The 24,619-nt window shown below is 41.7% G+C and overlaps 1 protein-coding gene and 1 long non-coding RNA gene across 6 annotated transcripts in view; both read right to left on the bottom strand.

Moving 5' to 3' along the window:
- RUNX1T1 (RUNX1 partner transcriptional co-repressor 1) overlaps positions 1-24,192 on the bottom strand; it is a 110,371-nt gene extending 86,179 nt beyond the window's left edge. Inside the window, exons 1-2 of one of the 5 annotated variants that reach the window (XM_068185123.1) lie at positions 23,949-24,192; positions 4,383-4,555 (exon numbers count right to left, since the gene is read on the bottom strand). In XM_068185123.1, the coding sequence (XP_068041224.1) occupies positions 4,383-4,470 (88 nt within the window). In that variant the 5' untranslated portion in view covers positions 4,471-4,555; positions 23,949-24,192. Of the gene's footprint in view, positions 1-4,382; positions 4,556-16,748; positions 16,879-17,269; positions 17,286-23,948 lie in introns of those variants that run through there. The other 4 variants (XM_068185141.1, XM_068185133.1, XM_068185151.1 and 1 more) reach the window with 4 other exon arrangements.
- On the bottom strand, positions 13,312-16,733 carry LOC137471122 (uncharacterized). The gene is made up of 2 exons (XR_010997418.1): positions 16,631-16,733; positions 13,312-15,505 (listed from the first exon to the last, which is right to left on the bottom strand). It is a non-coding gene; the product is annotated as an uncharacterized lncRNA (long non-coding RNA).
- Positions 24,193-24,619: the final 427 nt, after the last annotated feature.

Genomic DNA, 24,619 nt, shown 5'->3' with positions numbered 1-24,619 from the left:
CCAATTTTTTTCTTTATTATTATTATTCTTTAAAAGAAAAAAAATCATGCCTATCTGTCACAGGGTTGTCCGGGCTGGAAGAACCGGCAGGAACCTCAAATTCCTGACCAAACCCTCTTCCACACAATGCCTCCTGAATGGAAGGAACCGAGGCCCGGCAGAGATAGCCCCCTGTCAGGAACCAGCCCTGACGTTTGCGGACAGACGGAGCTGGCCTCGCAGGATGTCAGAGCAGCAAACTGCTGATCGAGATACTGGGTTTTCACACACTCCCCGCCTGGATGTTTTGCTCTTCAGGTAATTAAACAAGGAAACGGGGCTGCTGTGTACGAGTCTGACCCCTGTGCCGCGGCTCCGCGGTTCTGCACACCAACTTCCGCACCAGCCGCCCCAAGCACGGGCAGAGCAGAGCCCTCTGCTGCTCCTGCCTCTCCTGACACCAGGCCCTGAGACAAATCCTCCTGGAAATACCTGCTGCTATTCCCTCCCTCCCCCACCCCCAGTTTACCGAGGGCTAAATTATTTGCTCTGTTCCACACACCTTGGTTTCTCATAAAAAAAGGAGGACAAAAATGAAAGAAATGGGTACTTGGGTGTAGCTGTTCTTTAGCCAGCCATTCAAAATATTAAATTTATTTGCGGGAGGGGATGAACGGACAGAAAGATGAAGCAAGGGATTCCCAAATTAATGCTTAGTTTAAGGCCATTACTCAAAAAGATCCTGAAACATACTGCCAATTTGTCCAGCCAACAGCCAGACATTCACTTACTTAGAAATAAAATTATTCTGATTTAAGCATTATTGAAGAGTCTTAGTCTTACAAGAGGACATAAATCATAGACCTAGGCATTAGAAAAATAGACCAGTGTTTTCTCTCTCTTTTTCCCCAAATTTCAAAAATGAGAAAGGGCAGGTGTTACCACCTATACTTGGCAAAAAACCCTACACAGGGCTGCTCTGTGACTGACCTAGTTTCTACACTCTTAAAAGGCTATTTAAACAAAAATTATTTTTAAAAAAGGTAACACATTCCTACTTCTTTCTCAAAAATCCACAGAATAGAATATTGGCTGAAAAGAGAAGAGCCCAGAAGAAAGAGGAGTACAAAAGCATGCCTGCTTGTCTGTGTTCAACACAAAGAACATTAAATGAAAACAACTGGCATGCTGCCAAATTCCTATACAGGCAAAGAGATTCAAATAAATTGATTTCACGCATCACACTGACCTGGGATCAGTGAGCAGTGGTACAATACACTTGCTGCTCCATGTGGGGCAAAGCCCATTAACGTTAGCAGAGACACATTACATTGAGGAGGAGCAGGGAGGGGGGGCACAGAGAGGGAACCCAAACTCTGCAAATTCAGGGGGAAAAAAATCACTTTGAAAAAGGAACTTGAACTGGAGCACTTGGTTTGAGTTTACTAATAAATATATCATATTGCAAGAGCTTGTCCTCTGCTCACCTCAAAGGTTTCAAAGACCGTATTTTCAAATTAAAATAAATACTAATGTCAAACACACACATTCCCCTTACATTCTACTTTTAACACAGTTGTTCTCAAACTCACTTATTCTCTGTAAATTTCCTGCCTTCCCCATCCGCTAGCGTTTTATATAGATTATGGGTTATTTTCTTTGTACTTCAAAAGCTGGATTATTGCCCAGGATATTCTTACTGGCTCAGAAAGCAAGCTGGAGAAATCAGCCATGCTCTCAACTGGCCCAAATAAACCTGACCTAGAGAGAAAAATGCTTTATTTGCAAGGTAGCAGTGAGCAGGGCACCAGTGTCCTTTGCAGGTCACCCATACATGCCCCACATACCAGGGAGGTGTCTCCAAAGCAGTATTTCGAATTTCACTTTCTTACTAATGTGCAGTAACCCATGTTTGCTATGGAGTCTCTCCTTGTCATCCTGGCTTTGTTTCTCATTAAGCTCTCTCACACTCCAATCAAGAGCAATGCCAGCAAGCCACAGGTGTGCACCACATGAACAGATGAAATTATGCTTGGAAGTACAATTCACTGTCTATAATACAGTTGCATACTCTTTTGAATCTGTGGTATCTTTGAAGGGGACTTTATTATTTTCACTGTACTCATTAAGATACATTGGTATGCAAACAGTTCTTCTGAAGACAAAAAAGCAATAGCAAAACAAAGATAAGGATGCTTGAAAGGGGTCACATCAGCAGAAGTAGTCATTGCTACAAGAGGCCATTGCTTCAAGGAGGCAATAAACTCAAAACACCTTTTTTTTTGCCTTTTACTCCATTTAGGCTCCAAATAGCAAGTCAAATCTTCTTCAGCACAGCAAACTCCGTATTAAGTTAAGCTCAAACAGTGTTGACTTCATCTCTTAATTACTCACTAAAATTTAAAACAAAAAAAATCATTGAAAATGTGGAGCTTCTTGGCCATTTAAGACTAAAATTTTTGAGCATGTCACAAATACATCCAGATATAGGCACCTTACCCAGTTACCTCAATTCAAGTAAATGTCAAAATGGGAATGGCCAAAGGTCTAAGAACAGTTCACCACCACTGATTACTCCTTAAGAGCTACAAAGCAGTTTTGAATTCTTCATTACCAAGGTGAAAACTATACAATATTGTTAATTCTGTAAGAGGTTTCACAGAGAGATGTGTTTATTTAAGTCTAAGGCTACAACTGATAGAACTGCACAGGGAAGGAATCATGCAGCATACAGCAACTTCACCATGGCAGAGATGTGCCTGCACCCAGACAATACAGAGAGCACAACCTGCACAACAGTGAACAGGAGGGATAAGATGCTGTTCCCTCCCTTTTATGAATACTTCAGCAACCATCCGATCAGTTGGACTTTAAAGAGATGAAGTGAATTTTAGTAATATTAATTCCCTTTATTTAAATTAATGGTATTAGAAAATAAGCCTTTCTCCCAAGTTGTAGGAAATTTCCATTATCTTGCACATGCTCTGACAGCAATAAACCACAATAAACTTCCCATCAGTATGCCAGCACTGCGTGCTTCAGGCATGACATCTTTACTTTTACATTTATTTATTTTTTTAATCCTTTATGAAGACCCATATGGCAAAAGAAACCAACCAACAGCCACCTGTACAGGGTACATTTGCACTTTGAAAAACAAGACTGTAGATAGTAAAAAGGAGAAATTAGTCAGAAGCTACACACTGCTAAATAAACAGAATCAAAACACACAAAGAAACTCTGCTAAGATCATTCCTTCTCTTCCAGTGCTGCCTGAGTACATGAACCTCCCACAAAAACATTTATCTATTTTAAATTGAGCTAGGAACTCAGGTTAGAATACAACTTCATTTTTATTAGGATTTAATTTTTTTAAAGTATGTTCATCCTGGTGCACAAAACCTCAGGCCTAGCCCTTGCCACAAGGTGATGTGCAGAGGCTCCCACTGGCTTTTTCAGCTGTTCTCCATCTCTCCACACCCCACAGGCAGAGCACCATGGGCCATGGTGTCTCAGGTGGGAATACTAGTAATATGATCAAGGCTGAGTTACCTTTAAAACTATCCAGGGCAAAGCCAAGGGTACTCAAGACACCATTCATCTTATTTTGTTACCATACTCTATCAAAATTATGTCAGGCAATATGGTCCAACACTGAGAAAGAAAATTATCCAAGTGTTGGAAAGCTCTTAGAATCAGTTTAGCAGTTTCTTGCCATCCAGACACACACCATTTTAGAAGAAAAAATGTAGTTACAGTAAAGACAGGAATGACTGTCATAGGTTATCTAGAAATTTTGTCCAGCAATAGCATATTTACTTTTCTAGTACAGTAAAAATCTTTGTGCACAAGAAGCAGAAATATCCATTCTCATTATCATCTCAATCAAATTTATCACAGATTCCCAGTTTGATGCAATGAGTTTACCACAGGATTCCACTAAATTACAAACAACCATTTTGCCAATGTGATTACAACTGTCATTTAACCTGGTTGCAAATACTATTCCAATTCACAGTTCAGAAAACTGAATGTCACTATTTCCACAACCCAGCCAAGTAATACTGACATGACATATAAAGAGCAACTATGTCATTAAAAACATAAAAAGAACCCCAAAGTTAAAAATTTCAAAAAGTTAAAGTTATTTCAAAAGTTAAATATATGTGTTTAAGATTTTAGTAAAGTCAGGACTGATGTATTTTATTAGCATTGCAGTACTCTTTCTCACTTGTATTAAACAGGGACAGCACCTTCATTGATTTAGGCAGACTCTTTGGAGCTAAAGGGAAAGATTTCTTTTTTAATTACAGTTTACAAGAAAAGGTCCAGACATTATATACACACGAATAACTTCTAAAAGGTATTCACATTATAAAATCAAGTATTTTTCTGTTCCTTACCTTGACAAAATTCAAAGTTCCCTTTTTTCCGGCAGTCACCTATCACTAAACTCAGTGCTCTCCAAGTGTTTCTTTTGACAGATATCATTCTCCACCAATCGCTCTGCTAATTTCCTCTTTCCTTTTCTGACTGGGACAGATATTATGTTCACCAGCCCAGAGATCAATCTTTTCTATTGACAACAACAAATGGGGGGGGGGGGGTAGGGGGGGAAGCATATATCACAGCCAGTTTGAAGCACCACACCCCTTCATTTACATGATAATAATACTCTTAAATAAAAAGGAAAGACAGAAACATTATTCTAAACCAAGTAACCACATTTTCTTTGCTGATATAAGGTAGTACTTTAAAACTGTATTAATTCTTCAACAAAGGTTGTTTCATCATATGCTCCGTTAAAACAGCTGACATATAGAAGGCAACATATTAAGGGCAGCCTATATTCTACCCATTAGTTAATTCTGTAAAAATGCTTGAGTTTAAATACATTTACATAATATAAAATATTACATACTTTACCTAGTTCAAGAGAAGCTCTAGAGAACCATTTATTAAATCAAAATGTTTTCTAAAAATAGAGATCTTCCAATTTACACATCACTATACTAAATTGGATTTGTAAGTCGTAACAGCAAACACGTTTAAAGAAAGGCAGATCAAAAAGCTATTGATATATTTACAAATCATCTTCCCACTTTTGAAAAGACAATTTCCCTCCCACTACAACACCTAAAAAACATGTTTGTTTGGGTTACACAAATACTCTGTATAAATCTGTATCACAGTGTTGTCAGTTTTTCCAAGGCATTAATATGCTTTTCAGGGGTTCATAATTATGTCAAGACAAAGTTTTTTCAGAGCCAAGCACACACAGTTACGTACATGCTTCAATCTGCAACAACTGTTCAAGTATTTGGGGACATCAAGTTAAGCATGCATAAGGATCCGGCTGCAGCTCATGCATCTAACCAAGAATCCAGCCCCAACCCTCTCCTGGACTGGATATTTCTGCAAAAAAATTCATTGCCCAAGGGCATTTGCAAAAGATCACATTTTTGTTTGTGCTAGAAATTGCAATCTTTCCCACAAACAAGCACCCTTCTCAAATCAAAACAAACCTTCCCAAGTTAAGGTTACAGGACAAAGGAGTTCACCAAAGTCCTTTCTTTCTTTCCAGCTGTCGTGGTCCGACGTTTCCCCAGAGTCCTGAGACAAGCCAAAATTCCACTGATTTCAGTGAAAACAAGTGGTAAGGACTGCAGGACTCTACCCAGAATTTGGCAACTGTGGGGCTCTCAAAATGACACAACTGCCTCTGGCATTTGGAAAATAACCTCCAAAATGTGGTTAGGACTCCACAGCTTGGGTACAATAACTACTTTAATAAAATTATTATTTTGTATGTAATTCTGTAGTTGTCACAATGTTCTTACATAGGCAATAAATTTACCTTTCAGTTGTGCCCCTAGCATGAATTTGGTACTTTTCAATTGCCCAGACTTTTACATAACAGTTTAAATTTCCATAAATGCATACGGCATTCTCGGAATTGTTGTTATTGTTTGATCTGATTTTTATGGTCATAAACCCATAAATCCCACCAAAACTGAAAATTTCTCCACTGACCAAGTGGCCCTATTAATTTCACTGAGATCATTCAAACATTAAGTTTTGTACCAAGTGGCAATTGCACAATCTGGCTGAAATACTGACTTATAGTGGAATACATAATATTTTGGATTTAGAGTTACACATCTGTAAAGATATATTCATGTTTTGCTAACCATTTCTAATTTGGCCACTAGAAGCAATTATGGTCAAATATGTTAAACTATGTAATATATAAAAACTAAATATTTCTGCTGAATAGCACACTCATTTTCCATAGCTGGTAAAAGATTTTAAACATCTTACTGTAAGAAACTTCTTATTAAAAAAAAAATCTGTCATCTGCTTTACAATGAAGACATCACTTAAATTTGCTACTCTTCCTTTGTTTCAGGCCCCTGTTCGTTTTTTCTATTTGCCACATTTTCCAAAGTGATGGATGCATTTTGCTATACCCATTCTACACTAATCTCCTTCTTTAAATGTATTTTTGCTTCCTGAATTGTAAACTGCTGCTGTTGTTCAAATGTACATGCAAAACTGTCTAATGTCTGAACTTCAGTGAAAGCAGAATGCCTCAGACAATTTGTAGTCTTACATGAGTGTTATAAAAAAGGATCAACATGTTGTATTACCATGGAAATTTTGAAAAACATACTTTCCCAAACAAATATTACTTTTTCTCAATGGTATGAAGTAATGAAAACCACATGTGTAAATCTGCGATCCGTGCAGTAGTTCAAGCTGCAGCTAATAGAAAATACAGAGAGTGAACTCTGCCATATAAAGGATTCTTGTTACAGAAATATAATGTGAAAACCAGATGCAGACAGAAAACCTTAATCACAGATGGGAATGTAATCACTGGCATACAGAATACTTTTTTGATCAATCTCAACCATATGAGAAATGTATTTATTTTCTAAGGAATGCAATAACTCTAGGGAGTCTTCTATTTGAATTCAGTTAACCTCATATTCAGAGTGCTTTTATCTTATATGTGTAGAGAAGGGGGATATAACCTGAGCCAAGACTTTTAGAAGAGCCATTCGCCCTGGCAAATCATTCTTGTATCAGCTTATCTTTCAAGGAATTAATAGGATGTAAAGACTACAAATATCAGGATCAGCCTCAAATGAAACGAACCATTATTGTACTTCCTAGTTACTACCAGAAATCCCTTCATCACCTAAGCACTTCCCCAGTCAAATTTTCCCTTTAATATGCCGTTCTTCAGAAATATAATGCTAAGAGCAAGCACACTGTCGCATTCAAGTTCTGTGAATCAGAACTGGAGTCCCACAGCAAAGAATCTCTCTCTATAAAAGCTGAAGAGTCATCAGTTCAAAAACAAGTTTACCTGGGGCTTCCTTCTAACTGCTGTAAGTCCCTCCACCCACACAGCTCCTGGGGGTTAGCAGGAAACAAAGGAGCACAGTACAGGGCAGCTATCCAGCTACATCAAGTGTCTAAACTGCCGACTGTCTTTACCAACTCTACCCAGGCAGGACCAAGGTAACTCCTGATAGTTTTCACTGCTGGTGACATGACTATTACAGCAGTAGCAAGTGCATCCTGTAAAATAGAGACTGATATCTCAAACTGCAATATATATTAAAATTTTAAAAAATGACCACAACCAAAACCAAAAACCACAACCAAAACCAAAAACCACAACTTGTACTAGGAAATAAAACTTAAGAAACAAAAGGCATTCAGAGATGAGGCCTCCAGGATCTTGGGTACCAGCAGTGGCAGTTTTACTTCCTGGCAGCCCCCGATCCCTGCTGCACCCACCTCCTGGATGTACCCAGTCTAGCCAAGAATACACAGCACTGCCTGACCGTCACAGTTCACAACTGAGCTTATTAAGGTAATCTAAAGTTGGCATAAATTTATTTTAAGAGTATAATTAATTAACACAAACCACCATGGCAGAGAGGGGATGACAGGAACCCTTTAACAGGCACAGTGTAGACAGATTCTCCTTCTCTGTTATAGCCTTTAAGTCCATTTGCCATCATCTCATCAGACTAACTCAGCCGAAGTTCCTGTAAAGATGCTTTCTTAATTGAATGCCTGTAATGCTAGGTGAATTTTGAAGTCTGCTACTTGTTTTTCTCCTCCCATGTTAACAACTAGCAAATGATTTGGTTCCACCACTGCAACAAAACAGTTTTTAAAGCATCTTGTCTCTTCTGAGACTTAGCTTTAAATTTCTGAGACTGCAGCACTAATAGATATCGCAGAAGTCAACATTTAACACTAAAGTAATATGGGATGGATATGCTTGTCTTATTTCTAAGCAAGCATGCCTAGATTAATAATAAACTTTGGCCAGATACATATTTTCATTTGCATGTTTTTCATATAGCATCATCATGTGTGTGTGTGTAGAGTGCTAAAAATGGAGTGAAATCTTCCAGCTGAAAACAGTTCCACGTGACAAAACAGAGAGGGATCCTGAAAACTCCTGCTTCATGTCATGTGCGAGTGTGTGTGCCTGTGTCTTTTTTTTTTTTTTTCCTCTCATCTAATTTCATCTGCGAGAGACTGTCCCTAGAGGATAAGACAAGAGAGAACCAATTATATCCAGCGGTTGGTTTCTCCAAAATGAAGGCATCTGTTCCATGCCAACGACTTCCACACGGAAGAAAAACAGAACTTTGAAGGCATCTGCGTTCATGGTTGACAGTTGCAGATCTTAGGGTCTACCGTAATTGCCCAGCTGCAAACATGATTTGGTTGCTGCTGTTGTCAGCTGATCTCCTTGCACTGAAAAGAAGGGAGCTTAAATAGCAAATAGCTGTATAAAAATCACACATTTTTCCACAATACTGACACCTTTTCCCTTCTGAAGGAGGTATTTTTCCTGGTACAATGGGTTTGATGGAAGTAAATTGCAAAATGGGTCTTAAAATAACATTTTATAAAATATTCTATTTTAAAATGCTATTCTTTAAATAATGTACCAGTCCAAGCACAATGTGTTCATTATCTACTAGCATTTCAGGATGGTATTTTCTAAGAGTGATTCAGAAACCAGTGTGATTCACCAACCACATAATCCTCAGCCCACCTTATTTAGCCAAGTAGTCTCAGTAATACCAAGAGTACACCTTAGCAGAAGCTCAGAGTTTTCACCCCAAATGCATATGGCAGATAAATAACCAGTATATTTATTACTCAACTCACATCACTTCCAAGGTGAGTAAATACTTTCTAAAAGACACTTTATAGAAACATTACTGATAATTCAAAATCTGGTTTACAGCACTGGGTGCCACATTTGCAGTGAAATAATCAGCAATGCTGTGCACCTTCACTGCTTAAAAAAATCAAGCATGCTGTTAACAAGAAGCTCATATAAAGTAGCAAAACCCCAACTAATTTTCCAAAGCAAAGGACTGAGTGCCATTTAGATATCCATGACTACTGATGGTGCAGTAGCAATAAAGACAAAACTGGTCTAAGCAGAAAATACACTGACATTCTCCATCCTCAACTCACCAGATGAAACTGGATCATAGTTTCCAGAAATATTTCATGCACCTCTTAAGTTTTTGTAGTTTGCTTACCTAGGACTTTTTATTAATATCTTGAAAGAAGGGAAACAGTGTATGATAAGGAAATACTTTTTTTTTTTTAATAGAATTATTTGTTATTCTGCTGGATTCCAGCTGCAATCTCAAACATACTCTGCAGCAACAGCATTCTGCCCTCCCAGCAAGGTAGCCATTCAGCCTAAAAAGGACAGTAAGAATTCCCGGACAGTCTCCTTTGCTTGGCACATGCCTCAAATTATGAATGCCTGAAGTAGTGAACCTGGGGGGACACAGTAGGCCTGACACTTCCTGGCCACCTCTGAATTCCCTCCAGGAAGGACAAGAGTTGGGAGTGAGGACAATTAACAGAGCCACCTGTTTCCTGTGACCTCCTAAGGGGCAGACATGGCCACTGATGACTTGCTCTGGCAGTGTCACTGAGGTCCTGCCCATCCTTCTCTTCCCAGAGAAGCCATGGAATAATAAAAACAATAGTGGCCAATAATAGCTCTGTAAGAGAGAGTGAAATTTAGGCCTGGACTTAAAAACAAATGAACAAACAAACAAACCAAAAAAAAAAAAAAAAAAAAAAAAAAAAAAAAAAAAAAAAAAGAGAATTAACATCAGAAGCTCCCCAGGTGAAGAGGGTGGGACCAATAAATCCATGAATGTGGAAGGAAAATTACACATTGATTCCTCCCCTTCTAACTACTGTAGCTGGTATTTACTGTAGACTGTGGAGTCTTCTGTCTTTCCATACGGCAACCTAATTTTCAAAAGAACCTATTGTCTATTCTCCATGTGAACTCCTCTGGAAGAAGTCTGGAGCAGGCAGCTAGTTTAAACACAATTTAAAACAGATCTTGGGATACATAAGTTGAGAATCCTGGCCCAATGGGCTCAATAGGAATCTGCAGGCATTATTATGGAAAGAATTGGCTTTTTCTCTCCTTTATATGGAAGTCTTGTCAGGTAAGTCTGTGATTTAAAACTCAAAAAGAATACCCTTGCTTTACACTGAGATGTGAGCTAACCCATTTTATTAGGGAGAGATTTAGATCGAAGTCTGAGAACCAATCTAAAAAAAGTATTCTCAAGATCATGGAGGTGAGATGGGAGCACAGAAAGCCTGAAGACTCAGCTCCTCAGACTAAAACTAAATAAACACTTTAACTAAAGAAACACTGTCTTCAGTGAGAACTAGGTATGGGAGTACCACGTAAGATCTGAGCTCCAGTATTCAATTCAATGTTTGCAAGCTCTGCTGATCCATGGAGTTGCATTAATTTATCATGGTGTACACGAAATGTGTACAACATTCAGAAACTACCTTGGGCTATTCAGTTCAGTAGGATGTTTTCCTTGTCCACCTGTAGCATACTTTAATACAGGTTGCAGCCTGCTTTTCCAGCATTAAGTGATTTGCCATCAAGCTTTAAAATAATAAATAGTAGAGTCATGAAATAGGTTTTGCTTAATGGTTCCTGGAACTCAGTGACTTCACTCACTAAAACACTTCCTATAACATTACCCTTAAATACTTTTAGCAATGTCACCATTAAAATAAAATAAAAAATCATCCTGGCAGTACCATCCACGGACAGCACACCCATAGGTGCCATTATTCCCACATCTGTTGGCAGCTTTTCCTGGCACCATTACACTTTAATGGCTCTGGCAACAAACCCCACCTGGATTTCACTGGAAGCACTCCTTTGGAGCACTCTTCCCAAATATCCTTTGCATCATTCTGTCTCCTCTGTTGCACCCTAATCATCCCATTTTCTGGCAATAGCCACACCCTCTCACTGTCAAAGCCTGAGCTGGTCTTGGGGAGTTCTCTTTCTGAACTTGTCCAATGCATGTGTGATTCAATGTTAGGATGAATTTTCCAAGAGGATATCAGGCCAATATCTTAGCTGCACAGGAAGGATGTTCACTCACATCCCAGCTTTAAAATTCTTTTTATTACATCCCAGCAGCACAACATGACCAAACCAATGGGACAGTAAAGCACAGGCACAAAACCCCATATAATCTGATGCTTCATCAGAGAGTTTGCTAAACCTTGTGACTCCCAAAAAGTATACACAGCCTTAGTCAACATACCACACAACCTCTCATGGTAACATGCAGAACCAACATTCTGATACTGTCATTATCAAAGTATAAGAAGCAAAATCCAGAAAAGGTATTCTGAAAAATAAGCAGCTGTGGGGAGAAAGTGTTGATTTTTTTTGGGAGCTAAATTGTTGGTCTTTTTTTTCTTTTATTTTCCAAGGTATTTAAAATGACACCTGGGCCACAACCAAAAGGGGTTCCTGTGGGGTCAGCATCAGAAATCAAAAAATGTAGACAGCAGATCTCCAAATAGAAGACAACACAAAAGAAAAAAGCTAGTGGTAATGCCTACTACTTATGCAAACTGCATATTAACACCCAACATGGCAGACATACAGAAGCCTCCTAGAGCTCCAAAAGCAACTACAGCCGGGTACAATTTCTAATGGTCATACAACCATCGCCTCAGATGCTTGTCTGAATTCCTGGGCTTTACTCTCAGTAGCAACTTGGCTCTCCATAAATGATACCTATTTTATTACACACCGCTGCCTGCCACCATGTGCATATTAATTCCACTCCACTAGGTGGAGTCTTCTGTCTTTCCATACGGCAACCTAATTTTCAAAAGAACCTATTATCTATCCTCCATGAACTTTGCACATTTACTTTACTATAAGCACCACAGTATACCTGTCTTGATAGACATAAAAATGGCAATGAATCAAATGCCTTCCAAAACGATTTAAAAAATCATGACTTATTCCATGAGGATCCCAAATCAGCATGTTATAATACGGGATTATGCAGGAATATTGTTGCTGTACAGTTCTATACAACACAACTGTACTTTCACAAATACTACATTCAATAAATAATACTGAGTATAAAAGCATACTCCTTAAATAAGTCACCATATCACATATGCCCAAAAACTACATATAAACAAACCCAAGTTTCAACTTCTATTAAATTCTTTTCGTGTATTCTGAAATACTTTTGAGTACCTAGGATGCCTTCCCTTTCCAGGCATCCCAAAATATGTTACAGACAACGAGAGAGAAAGTTAAAGTATTCACATTTCCATTCACAACCAGTGGAGTTAAATATGGCAACTATTCAACAGGAACAGCAAAACTGTACGCAGCATTTCTGGCAAAGATTAAGAAAACAGAACACTCCCATGAATGTGTTCAGAACACTTAGATAAGAAAATCTGGACACCCTGCATGCAGCTATAATCTTTCTTTTGGGGCTGGGCTCCACCCCAAGCCCTGTGCAAAGTACCAGAAAATCCAACAACGAAAGTAAAAAGCTCCTTGGTTTCAAAACTCTTCAGGTAGGCAGTCTCTGCTCTCACACACTGCACCAGAGCGTTTGCTCGGCAGTATCTGCGAGCAGAAAGCCCCACTTAGGCACCGAGCACAAACGCGAGGCTCCCCAAGGCTCTCACATCCCCGGGTCAGCCGAGGTAGGGCCTCCTCAGCGCCGCTCCTGCTGTTGGCAGATATCACCAGCTATTTAAGGCTACAGACATTTTGCCCCAATCGGCCATGTTTTCTGTAATATTTACTTCTCGTACATATGTCTATAACTATGTATACATCCCACAGAAGGTGAGGTTTAACAGGGTTAGCTTTGTTGGGGAAAAGAAGGTTTGGAGGAAAGGAAACAACTTTCATGTTGAGAAGATTTGAATCTAGTGACTGTCACGGGATGTAAACACTCTTCTGGGGAGGGAGGCTTTTTGTTATGTTTCAGGAGAGCACAGAGTTTTGGATAAAATCTGTATAAATAATTATCTCTCTGTCATTCAACATAAATTTATGCACATGTGTGCACACAGTTATGCTGGGGAATACAAACTATGAAGTAGACATGCCACAGACTTCTAGACAACCTACCACAAGCACGGATCTCACACAGAATCCATTCTATATTTAAATTTCAGTTTATTGAATTTTAATTATTTCTGATCTGTAGATCACTTTGAGGAAAATCCCCCAAGGTCAAAAGTGTATAAATTCAATTGCAAAACCAAACAGAAGCATCAGCAAGGCCCTTTCCCATGCAGACACCTACCAAAATATTAGTTCCTGACTACTAGATTAGATTAGAATTCAACAGCTAAAACCCATTCTAATATTAAAACCAGGTAATTCGCTACGTTGAAATAAAGCAATAAAAGCTCTCATTCTATTCTGCACCATTAGTTACATTAAGTACACAGAGCTCTATAGATTTAAACATGAATTATCCATTCTTCTTTTAGATCCTTATTTAAAAAATTAACAAACACATATCTTTACCATTAGGTTATTGTCAGGTTTTTTTTGGTGGTGTTTTTTTTTAAGAAGCATCAGTGTTATGTTTTCCAGAGATGCTTATGATAGAAAATGTATGTTCTACCAATATTATGCTTTCCAAGTCACAGAACCAACTTGGATTAACAGCTCCACAACCATGAATAGTTTTGTATATATGCATTCAAATATGACTCCATCATTTCATTTACCATGGAAAAAGTTACTCCAAAATCCCCATTAACTAAAATGTCCTTTATGATCCTAAACTTAAGATTTGCAGGTGTATCAGGAATGAAACAAGCCAAAGAATGTTGTGTAATATACTGAACATCCTTCACATTGCTCAAGGTCCTCAGTAGTAAGTAAAGCTGTATTGCTGCAATGGGGAAACAGCCACATGTCATTTTAAGATACAATCATAGTTTATTAATAAAATTATTTCAAAAGTACAAGTTAAATCCTTTTACCAACATAGTGACATTCAGCTATCCAGTGTCATTTTTCCAGTTCAAATAGATATGGTCCTAATTGCATAATGCCATTTTATCTGCTGAAGATAAAAGTGCCGATAAACAAAAATGCACATTAGGCAGGAGATTTTTCAGAATAGATTTTTTTTTCAAATAACCCACTTGCATTAACAAAAGATTGCAATGGCTTCCAAATTATAGGGTGTTATTTTTAGTGGAAGTAGTTCAATATTCATATTGGAGCAGATGTAGCAGTTTAACAAAACAGCTCTTCAAATCCTGCACAAATTGAAAACAGGAAAACTGATTGCATTTTCTCTTATCACTTTCCTTTTCTGAATTGACACTTTTGGCCTTCTGAAAATTTACACATGCCTTTCATCTCAACAGCACCTGCTGATCAAACAGAAACCTAACATTTTCAGGAAAATGGTATAAAGGACTAGTTTTCTTTTTACCATCTTAAAGGGCATCGGCAGTCCACTTGATGGCAACAATTGCTGAGTAGATGGCACACAAAATAAATTTTATATTTTCAGTCCACTTTTAAAAATTAGTTAAATCATAACGGCTCTTCTGTATTTGCTCTTTGTCTACTTTAAATTAATTTCAGTCTCTATCTCTGCATTACCCTGATGGGTTTCATTCTACAGTCAGCTAGATTTAAAGATGATGTGAAAGCCTCTGAAATAATAAACACATTTCATGCTCTGCAGACAGGGGTCTTCTTTATATATGCATTTATATGCAATCATATAAACAGATATATACAATTATGCATTCATGTGCACATATTGCACAGACATTTCTTTTTATGGTGCTTATAGCAAGGGAAAAATGTGTGTGTATGTGTATATATATAGCTATACATATATGCATGTATGTTTCATTCCACTATAGTCTCGCTGCATTGAATTCCCCAAGCAGTGTCGTTTGAACATGTTGAGGGGAGAGAAACTCAAAGGGCATTTATTTATTTCAAAGTTGTTCTTTGTTTCCTTTGCAGTCTTCAGACTGGGAGAAGGTCTAGCAGATGCTCTGGAACTTGAGCATCAAGACTGGGTTGAGAGGCTGCCATTGGTGAACATGGCGAGCATGCAAACAGCACAAACCAGAAATCCTTGGGCTCCTGCAAAAGTTAAAGGTATCAAGTCATGTATATAAAAGATGACACATAAGTACCTTGTTATCCTGTCTGCTTCTGAACCTGTAAACTCTGAAGCGCAGCAGCAGGTAACAAGGACCATCTTCCTTTGTACATAATTCTAGGTGTAATTAAAGATACTCCTGAAACCTGCTATGTGTCAGCTTCTTAACTGATAGAGCCCTTACCCCCCTGAAGTACTCTGCTGCCATCCATTACCATTCTGCTTCAGTGATAAGGTAACCTGAAGGCAGAGATGACATACAGTAATATATGTGCCACTCCAGACAGTTGGTTCATGAATTTCAGTGTTTCATCATGCTCACTGAGGCAATCGCAAACCTGAAATGTCAATATGTTCAGTCAATGGAAGTAAAATAATGGGGCTCTATTGTCTTACCCTATCGATCTGCTGCTGTCAACAAGAATACATGCGCCCCCGGCTTTAAACAAATTTTAATTAGGCTTTTAGTTACCAGATCATATCTATATATCTATCTGTGCAAACACTTGACAAAGTGAAACGGCAGTATAAATATTTCAAACTTTTAAATATAAAGGTAATTGTTTAAAGCCGTTTTCTAAAGCACCGTGTGCGCACACACGGAGCATACAATTTAATCTGGAAGAGAGCTTAAAAAGCACCACCAGAAGTCCATCCAAAACAACAAAAAAGAAAGAGCAAAGAGGCCACTTTTCCTGAAGCCCGGTGTCATCCTCTGCGGGGATTTTGGAAGTTAGGCGCCTTCACTGAAACCACTCCAGGAGTGAGCGGTGGATGCCCGGGCATGACAGGCCGGGGGCTGTCACAGGCCCCGCTGCCACCCCAGGCCGGGGCTCCTCCACCCCGTCCAGCCAGACAGCCAGACATGGCACTCTCTGTTCCTGTGGGCTGTGTTTAAACTGGGGTCCCTTAGTCACCACCTTTGTTCTGCGGCCACCTCCTCCCTCCCCGCGGCCAGCGCGGCAGGCGAGCCCCGCTCCTCTCCCCTCGGAGCTGCCCGGGGGCGGGGGGAGGCAGCACAACAAAAGGCAGATCCCGTCTCCCCGCCGGTTAATCTCTGTCCGTAAATCCCCCGCCCGCTCCGGGGGGAGATAATAAGTGGTTACATCTTCACTTCTCCCTGCGCCTATCGACTTGCGCAGCGCCGAGGGAGCCGGAGCGGGCCGGGCCGGGCCGGGCGGTGTGAGGCGGCGAGGGGTGTCCCCCCGCGGGTGGAGATTTTACCTTCCGGCGGCGGGAGGGACGAGGAGGCGCCGGCGCGGCCCGAGCTTTGTGCGCCTCACGCGCCTCGCGGCTTATCTGCGGCGCAAGGACGGAGCATCGCGGCTCCGCGGCCCCGCCGGCGCGGGGGGAGCGGCACGGCGGCGTGCATCGGGGCGATTACGGTATCAGCGCGGCCCAGATGGTGGCCGGAGGATGTGCGAGGCAGCGGGGCCGGAGCGGGGCTGGAGCCGGCCCGGGGTCCCCGGGGAGGCCGCGCCCGGCACGAGGACAGGCGCCACCTCCGCGCCGCCCACCGGGGGAGAAGGCGGCGGTGCCCAGGTCTGCGTGTGCCTGCCCTCTGGCCGGCGTCCGGCCCCGCTCCGGCCCTGGAAGTTGCCCAGCACCTCTCCGGGATAAGGACCCTGCCAGGGGTCCGCAGCGCTGGCTCCCTAAAGCTCCTCTGCCGGAGGTCGCCATCACCTCCTCTGAGGCGATCGTGCCTGTGACTGCCTCCAGCCCGGCTCTCATTTCACAGGCCATACCTGCTGCTGCAGCCCGGCTCCCCCCTCGCAGACCGTGCCTAATTCCTGCACGGAGCACGGCGGCCGCTGGCCCAGTACAGTCACAGGCTCTACGCGCTCCCAGTTTGGCCAAGTCCCTACCTAATCCAGCCTGCTTATTGTCACCGTTGCCATAAGAGCCTGAACCACTGCTGCTACAAAGTGGTGGCATCATTCACCAGAGAATGAGCGATAAGGAGAAGCAGGTCCCTACACTTCACAAGGCAGGTTCTGCGAAAACTGAGGGGCTGTTTTGTCGGGATTCATCCAAGAGCACAGGGTTAGCACGAGGCGTGGAAAGAGGAGACAGCAAAGTGGCCTGGCCTGCCTACCGTAAGCACAGGCAGCCAGCAGAATAGCTATGCCAGCACCAGGGACTCTATGCGCCCAGGTTTTAAAGTTTCTAAAATGTTTCTCCCTGGGAATCAACACTTATTTGTTAGGAAATGCATTTCCATTGCACGAAGGAGGGAGGAGGAAAATGATAGAACGCTGAAGTGAGACTGGCATTGTTCAGTGCAAAACTCCTTCCAAAATCACTCGTCCAAGATAGCAGTTTATTCCACAAGAAAAGGAATAAAGGGAATTTGACACATAATACAAAATGAAAACCAGAACCTAGATGGGGGAAGGGCATGTGTGTGAAAATCGTGTCACTGCAATGAATGTCAGATAAAAAAGGGGTCTGTCACAAATCCTCCACTAATCCAATAATGGGAAAACCTCTTGGTATCACTGAGACATAGCACAAGGTAATATTTTTTTTTCATAAACCACTCTATATGTTTAGCCTTGGAAAGACAGCAGTTGGCCAAATGTTCCTATCGCAAAACCAGGACCTTGATTTTTCAGTGAAGGCAAACTGATTTTCACATGTCAAATTTACTGTGCATTCCTCAGCCAGTATTTTTACCCTGAAGAAGGGCCACTTCTCCCTGAACTTCCTCCAGTTGTCAGTTGCGTGACAACCATATTTGGAGGTAATCAGACAGGTCATATTACAAAAGTTAGTCAACTTGTTTGAAACCTTAGCTCCTAAATTTAATGGCATGTTCTACACATTTCTAAAGAAAAGTGACTTATCAATTAATTCAACCTGCAAGGTAATACAGAGATTTCTTTCTGCATATATTATATCAAACTATTACACACAAATTGGAGACTGCTCTTTTTTTCATATTTCTGTTACAGACCTTTTCCCTGAACATATCATGCCATGATTTAGGAACTAATTTAGGATCTGCGAGATTCTCATCTTGCAGAGCCACCATGTGCATCTTATGTCTATGTTGACCATACTTTTATTACTCAAATCACAAAACTCAAAAAAAAAAAAAAAAAAAAACAATCCAGGGTCCTCCCTAATGTAAGCAGTTTGCTGTGAAAACACATTTAAAAATAAAACAATGTGTATTAATAAAACAAATACAATCAGAATACAAATGTATAACAGAAGTGGCGTTCCATAAGCACAGCTGTCTCTAAGTCCAAGCTGCAGGCTAGAAATCTTAATTTCAACTGACTCTCTCTTGTAATAATGGGTTACCTTCCTCTAAAGCAGAAAGTCCATCTGCCCCAGGCAGATAAGTTTTGAAGCATTAAAATAGATAAAAATCTAACATTTTCTTTCTTGCATTGAATATGTGAATTCTAGTGTGCTATAATGTGAGAATTCCAACATATGACCATTATGGCATAATATCTCATAGCTCAGCTTGTCATTACCTCACTTGTAATTCTTATGTTAATTATGTTCATAATTACTATAAACAGATGTGGTAGAAATTCATGTGACCTTTTACTTCAGAATGCATTTCTCACTCCACTTTTTTTTAATAATATAGGTTAAGCCACAGGAAACTATTTCTGACACAGTCTGCATGTATATGTGTACATATTTAACATGAAACCATTTCTGCCTCATATTTCAGGCAAAGGACCACCTACATGCCAGCACACTGACATGTAAGTGATGATAACTGAAAAGTCTACCCTGAAACATACCCCTAAATAACTGTGCCTACAGTGAACCTTTTTGATTAAGCCTAGCTAGAGACATCACTGAAGCCTAGGACTTAGATGGAGCACTGCATTTTTATTCAGGACCTTTGTTAATGCAGCAGTATCCTGCTTTACAACTCCAAGTACATAACAGCCATACAGCAATTTATTTTACTCACAGACAAACCATCACCGTCTGTACACAAAACACATTTACAATAAAATCACCATGGATTTCATTAAGAGAAAGGCTACTCGAATTTCATTTCTTTGGACCTAATCTATAATTAGTGTGGACAGACAGGTGCAAACCCTTCTCCTCTACAGATGGCTACTGGAAATGGTGCAAAATAGCTCCTTCTGTTTAAACAACACACAGATAACCTGCTCTGCTCTTATCACTTACAATTACCTCCATTATACTGAACTAATGTTTACTTTAATAAAATGTCCACTGTTGTCTAAACGTTATTTGGAAACTTTCATATCGATGGCAGAAAAAAAAATGAAGATGAAAGTCATTGTCTTTCAGATGAAAATTTGGAGGGGAGGAAATAAAAATAAGCTTTTAAAGAACTGGATAGAACAGACTTTGATTTTATGGCTGCTGTTCATTTTTCTTTATCCACAAAACCACACAGTCTGCTACTTCCTGATGTATTTGTGCTACCATATATTAAACTGATAAAGTTTATAGTAAGAACAGGATAACTGCATTTTAAATGCAGGTCTTTAAAAAGGAACATCTATGTGGAAAACCAAGACCCACTGCCTTAAAAGTTCAGTTTTTAAATCAATTGTTTTAGATCTCTGATGTGAAACATCATGAAGACAATGTAACCTGGAAGCCAATGTTTTAAGTATTTACACTCTCATTACTTTTACTAAATTCAGTGTCAGTTTCAACTACTTATATATTATACGTTGTTTTAAAGGCTGTATGAAAAAGAGCATGGATCAAACTACATGGATTAAGTTTTTTTTAATGTATTCAGATTAAAACAATTATCTTTTCACATTTCTTTAGCCAAGCCATGAGAAATGGCCCCTTCAGAACACCAAATTCATGTTTTATTTCAGCTATTAAGTCTTCTTGATCTCTACATGACAACTTAAGTTTCTACAGAACAAAGAACAAGACCTTCTCCTCCACCCCCCAATCTAAAAAAGTCTGAAGCTCCTGCAATAGCAACATACTGATATCCTTATTCAACTAGCTAAAGATTTAACAGTAATGGACTGTGGCAAGTGGATTTCAAAGTTGAAAATGACAATTGCAAGCCCTTTCTCCCATCACCCCCAATGCAAACACTGCAGATGCCTATTTCACCCAAAGCGTCTGGCAATGAGGAGTTTGCAGTCTGCACAGTACCTCAGTGAGGCGAGCTTCACATTAAACGCCTGTCGTCTGAAGTTCGTTTCAGAGAAGTGAGAAACAGGATTTGACAGGGAAGAATGTCCTGAACTGACTATCCACTGACCAGCACTCCAGGTGGAGCTATTTTTCTCCCCCATTATTCCAAAAACAATACTCCCTGTATAAAATTCCATGTGCACACAGGCATACATAGTGTTAAGCATACACAGATGAGAGATACCGTGTGATGTTTTACTGGTCCATTATTTAGGCATGAAACAAGTTACCGTTAAGGTGGTCAAAAATGGTAGAAGGCAGTGTTTTACTTAAAAAGATTTTGGAAACTATTTTAAAGCTCAAAGCCTTTGAAGAAAAACAACTTGTGCAGCAGTTGCCAGGAAGCAGTGACCTAACACTGCTGTCTGCATTCCATTACAAACAGAATGGTTCTTGTCTCCCTACAGCATGCTCATGGCTCAAGAACCCAGCCGCTCACCCTTCTCCAAGCACAGGACAGAAAGAAGTCCTGCTATCATCTCTTGTACCCCTCGCCTGGCTCCAGCTTGCTAGAGTCACAAACGGATTCAAGAGTCTGTTGGATTTTTGGTGGAGTTTGGTGTTTTCTTGCACTGATGCATGGCTGAGTTTCCCATGACAGCAAAGGAAAATGACTCATTAATTGAAAATAGTAGCAATTCTACTGAAGGTTCAGATATGATGAAACTGACCTTAAGAAAGTTATCAATTACCAAACATAGTTATTGTAAGTTCCCAACTGAAAACCTTCACAGCAAATCTGCAGTGAATCTCACACCTAACAAAGCCTTTGCCAACTTCATATTTTCAGACTGTATAGTTATGAATGAGCCATACTCATGTCTTTTCCTATTATCTTCCTATTGAAGGGGAGCCACAGAAACACCTAGTGCTAAAACCAGAATGCATAAACAAGATGGAGTAACTTTTTTACCATTCAGCCGAGCTGAAGGAAATTCCCTGATCGTATTGAATTTCCTAAGGAAATCAGCCCAGAATAAACTGAATGAGGTTTTCAGACTTCCCATGGAAAGGTCAAGCATCAGCTTTAACAACCATTAGAAACCAGTTTCAATCCTCTCGGCTATCCAGATTCACTAAGCCGTTAACAGAAAAGCTGAACAGAAAACCTGGACAATAGAATTCAACTCTAAAAATGTCTTTCACATCTTGCCTCAAACTGCAATTAACAAAGTTGCTTATTTAAACTTTCCATTACTTCTGTCAGAATGCAGAAATTGAGATGGAAATGTAAGGCTTCAAGGGTATAGTTAAATAAATTATACTCACCCTTAGCCCTAACATATTGTGTTTACAAATACAATAATTATGTTTCTAGTTACATGTCAATGGAAGATATTTTCTAAGTCCTTCAAAAAGCATTCAAGCATTACTGTAAGTAGGAAATAAGTCAAAACAGATTAGTAGACCAAAAATGGGGAGGGGAAAAAAATCCTGCTTTGGTCAGCAACTCGGACCACCATCAGGGGATAAATCAATTTGCAGCAGCTGTGGACAGCCATTTAAGTCTGGGGCCTGAACAGATTAATTAGGAGAAGCGATGTTAAAAGTTAAAGGGGTCAGCGTTACATTAAGCACAGGAGTACTTGCTGGAGCAAACGCTTGGCTGTACATACCAAGACTCACAAGACATTCTTCCAGTTAGCCAGGGCTGCGCCAATAGCCAAGCGTTTGGCACTTGCTGCTTTCCCAGAGACAGCCGGCAGCTCCCGCAGGCTGATTTTAAGAGACATATAGCCATTCTTGCCCAGCCCTTGCCGCGCCGTGCTGTGCCCTCACCGCGTTCAGCATTGCACAGCGCACCTTGGGGCCGCTCTGGCAAGCGAAGGCAGGCGCTTCCCGCCCGGCTACGATTGTCAGTGGAAAACTTAAGCAGCTCTTTCGGTCAGACTTGCTGCCGCGGACTCAGCAGACCGCAGCCCGCTCCCGAGCTGTCCGTGGGGCGGGAGCTGCCGGCTCCCGGGCGTCACGGGCGGGCGGCTGCAAGAGACGGATCGTCTCCCTGCCGTGATTTAGGGCATGGCCGAGGTAAGACGGGGTGGCGGGCAGAGCCTGCTGCAGATCGGAACATGGAGGGCTGCTCTGCCAGAGAAACCCGAGCGCCTTCGAGGAGTCTGTTCCCCACAGCGGCGATGCCGGAGAGCCTCCGGCTGCGGTCGGGCAGGGCGGTCCCGCCGCGCCCGGCTCCGGCTGCAACCTGGGGGGCAGGAGGGGGAGGCTGCTTCGGCCCCCCATACCCTCGCGCTCCCTCCTTTAAACTCATCAGTGAACTGAGGGAAGCAACATTTTAGCTCCTGGTTGCAGCATGAACGATTTAAGAGCTGCGTCCGATTAGGTACTTTCGGTTTCTCTCTAACATCTAGGGCAGCAGAGCACAAGAACGACAGCTAGGTCGCTATAAATTAACTGTGAAACGGAGTCACGGGTGCTCCTGCTAGCGTGGCAAATCCTTCCCTGCACTAAACCAAATTTCTCAACTTTGGCACTATCAAAAGGACTCGAACTCTGCAAAAGTCAAAGGCTTGTCTAAATGGCCGGGAATGTGGTTTTCATCCTTCTAATCTCCCTTGTCAGTGGTCGGTTACGAATTTATGGAATTGAACCCTTCAGCACAGCCAGAGGAGATGACACAGTTACATTGTATGGCAGTTTTAGAAATGCAATCCCTAACGTTAGCCTGTCGTTTTAGTAAACAAGCTACTTGCAAGACCGCGGAGCAGCTAAAGGAGACATGAACCGCCTAAAATATTTCTTTCAAAATAGTCCGAAAAGATGTTGCCAGTGCTGCACAAACCTATGATTGCAGTGAGACAACAAGCGAAACAAAACAATACCATCAGAAATATTTCAGCTACTCCAACTCACACTGGCCAACGCTAGAGCCTGGAGAGAGGGGAGGCAGGAAGGAAAAAGGCAAGTCCTAAATCCAGACAGAAATCTGACGCTTTGCTATAATATATGCCTGTGATGGTTATCTTCTGCCAAAACTGGGTTATTTGGTTTCTGAGCTCTTGAGCAGTATCCGGGGTGCTAGTTTGTAAGCCGGGGACAGAGCGTGTAAGGCTGCATGCAGCGCTAACCTGGCCCGGGCACAGCAGCAGCCCCGGTCCGCCTGGGTTAGTTACAGCCACGGGAGCCCCTCAGAGCCCGGGGAGCCCTGCGGGAGAGGAGAAAGGGAAAGAAAAGGGGCTCGGGCTCCCCCCGCCCCGGCGCGCCCTGCCCAGCCCTGCCCGCGCTCGTACTCACACTGCAGAGGACCGGAGATGCCCACCATTCGCCACGGGCTGCGAGCTGCAAATAAAAGTTCCCGTCCTGCTCGGGGGAGAGACGGCAGCCCAGGCTGCTGGAGGGGCGAGGGGGTGGGAAAGGGGAGAGCAGCGCCGCGCGGCTTCCCTTCCCAGTCCAGATGATCCACGTCCACAAAAGTCAAAACGAGCTGAGGAGAAACTCCAGCTGCTCTTCCCCCCCCACCACCCTCTCTCGCTCTTTTTTTTTTTTTAAAGGAGGATCAGCTCGAGAGAGACTACTGGTTCCACGGGAAAGGACAAGAACCAAAAATAAAGCAAAGTCTCCAAGTCGAGATAGTTAATGCCCAGGTCCTTCTCTTTGCTGCCGCCGCCGCCGCCTCAGACAAACGTGATGTGGAGCGCAGGGAGCGGCCGCTGTCAGTGGCGGGGTCTCTGCCTGTCCCCGAGCAGCCGACGCATAGCTGAGCCCGCGGCGAACCGGAGCCGAGCCGGGGGTGCGGTGCCGAGCCGAGCCCGCCGCCCGCCCGAGGCTGCGCCGCCGCCGCTCCGCTGCGCCCGGCTCCCGCTAGCAGGCAGCGCGCGAGGCAGGCAGCATACTGCCGGCAGCCGGGCCGGCCCCGCTACCCAGGTGCAGGGGGGGAGGGCTTAAAGCAGTGGGAGGTGATAGAG

The sequence above is a fragment of the Anomalospiza imberbis genome, chromosome 1 (genome assembly GCF_031753505.1).
Source record: "Anomalospiza imberbis isolate Cuckoo-Finch-1a 21T00152 chromosome 1, ASM3175350v1, whole genome shotgun sequence".
In the NCBI taxonomy this organism is placed as follows: Eukaryota; Metazoa; Chordata; class Aves; order Passeriformes; family Viduidae; genus Anomalospiza; species Anomalospiza imberbis.
The sequence above is the reverse complement of the archived record's forward strand: the minus strand, read 5'-3'. Positions and strand labels throughout refer to the sequence as shown.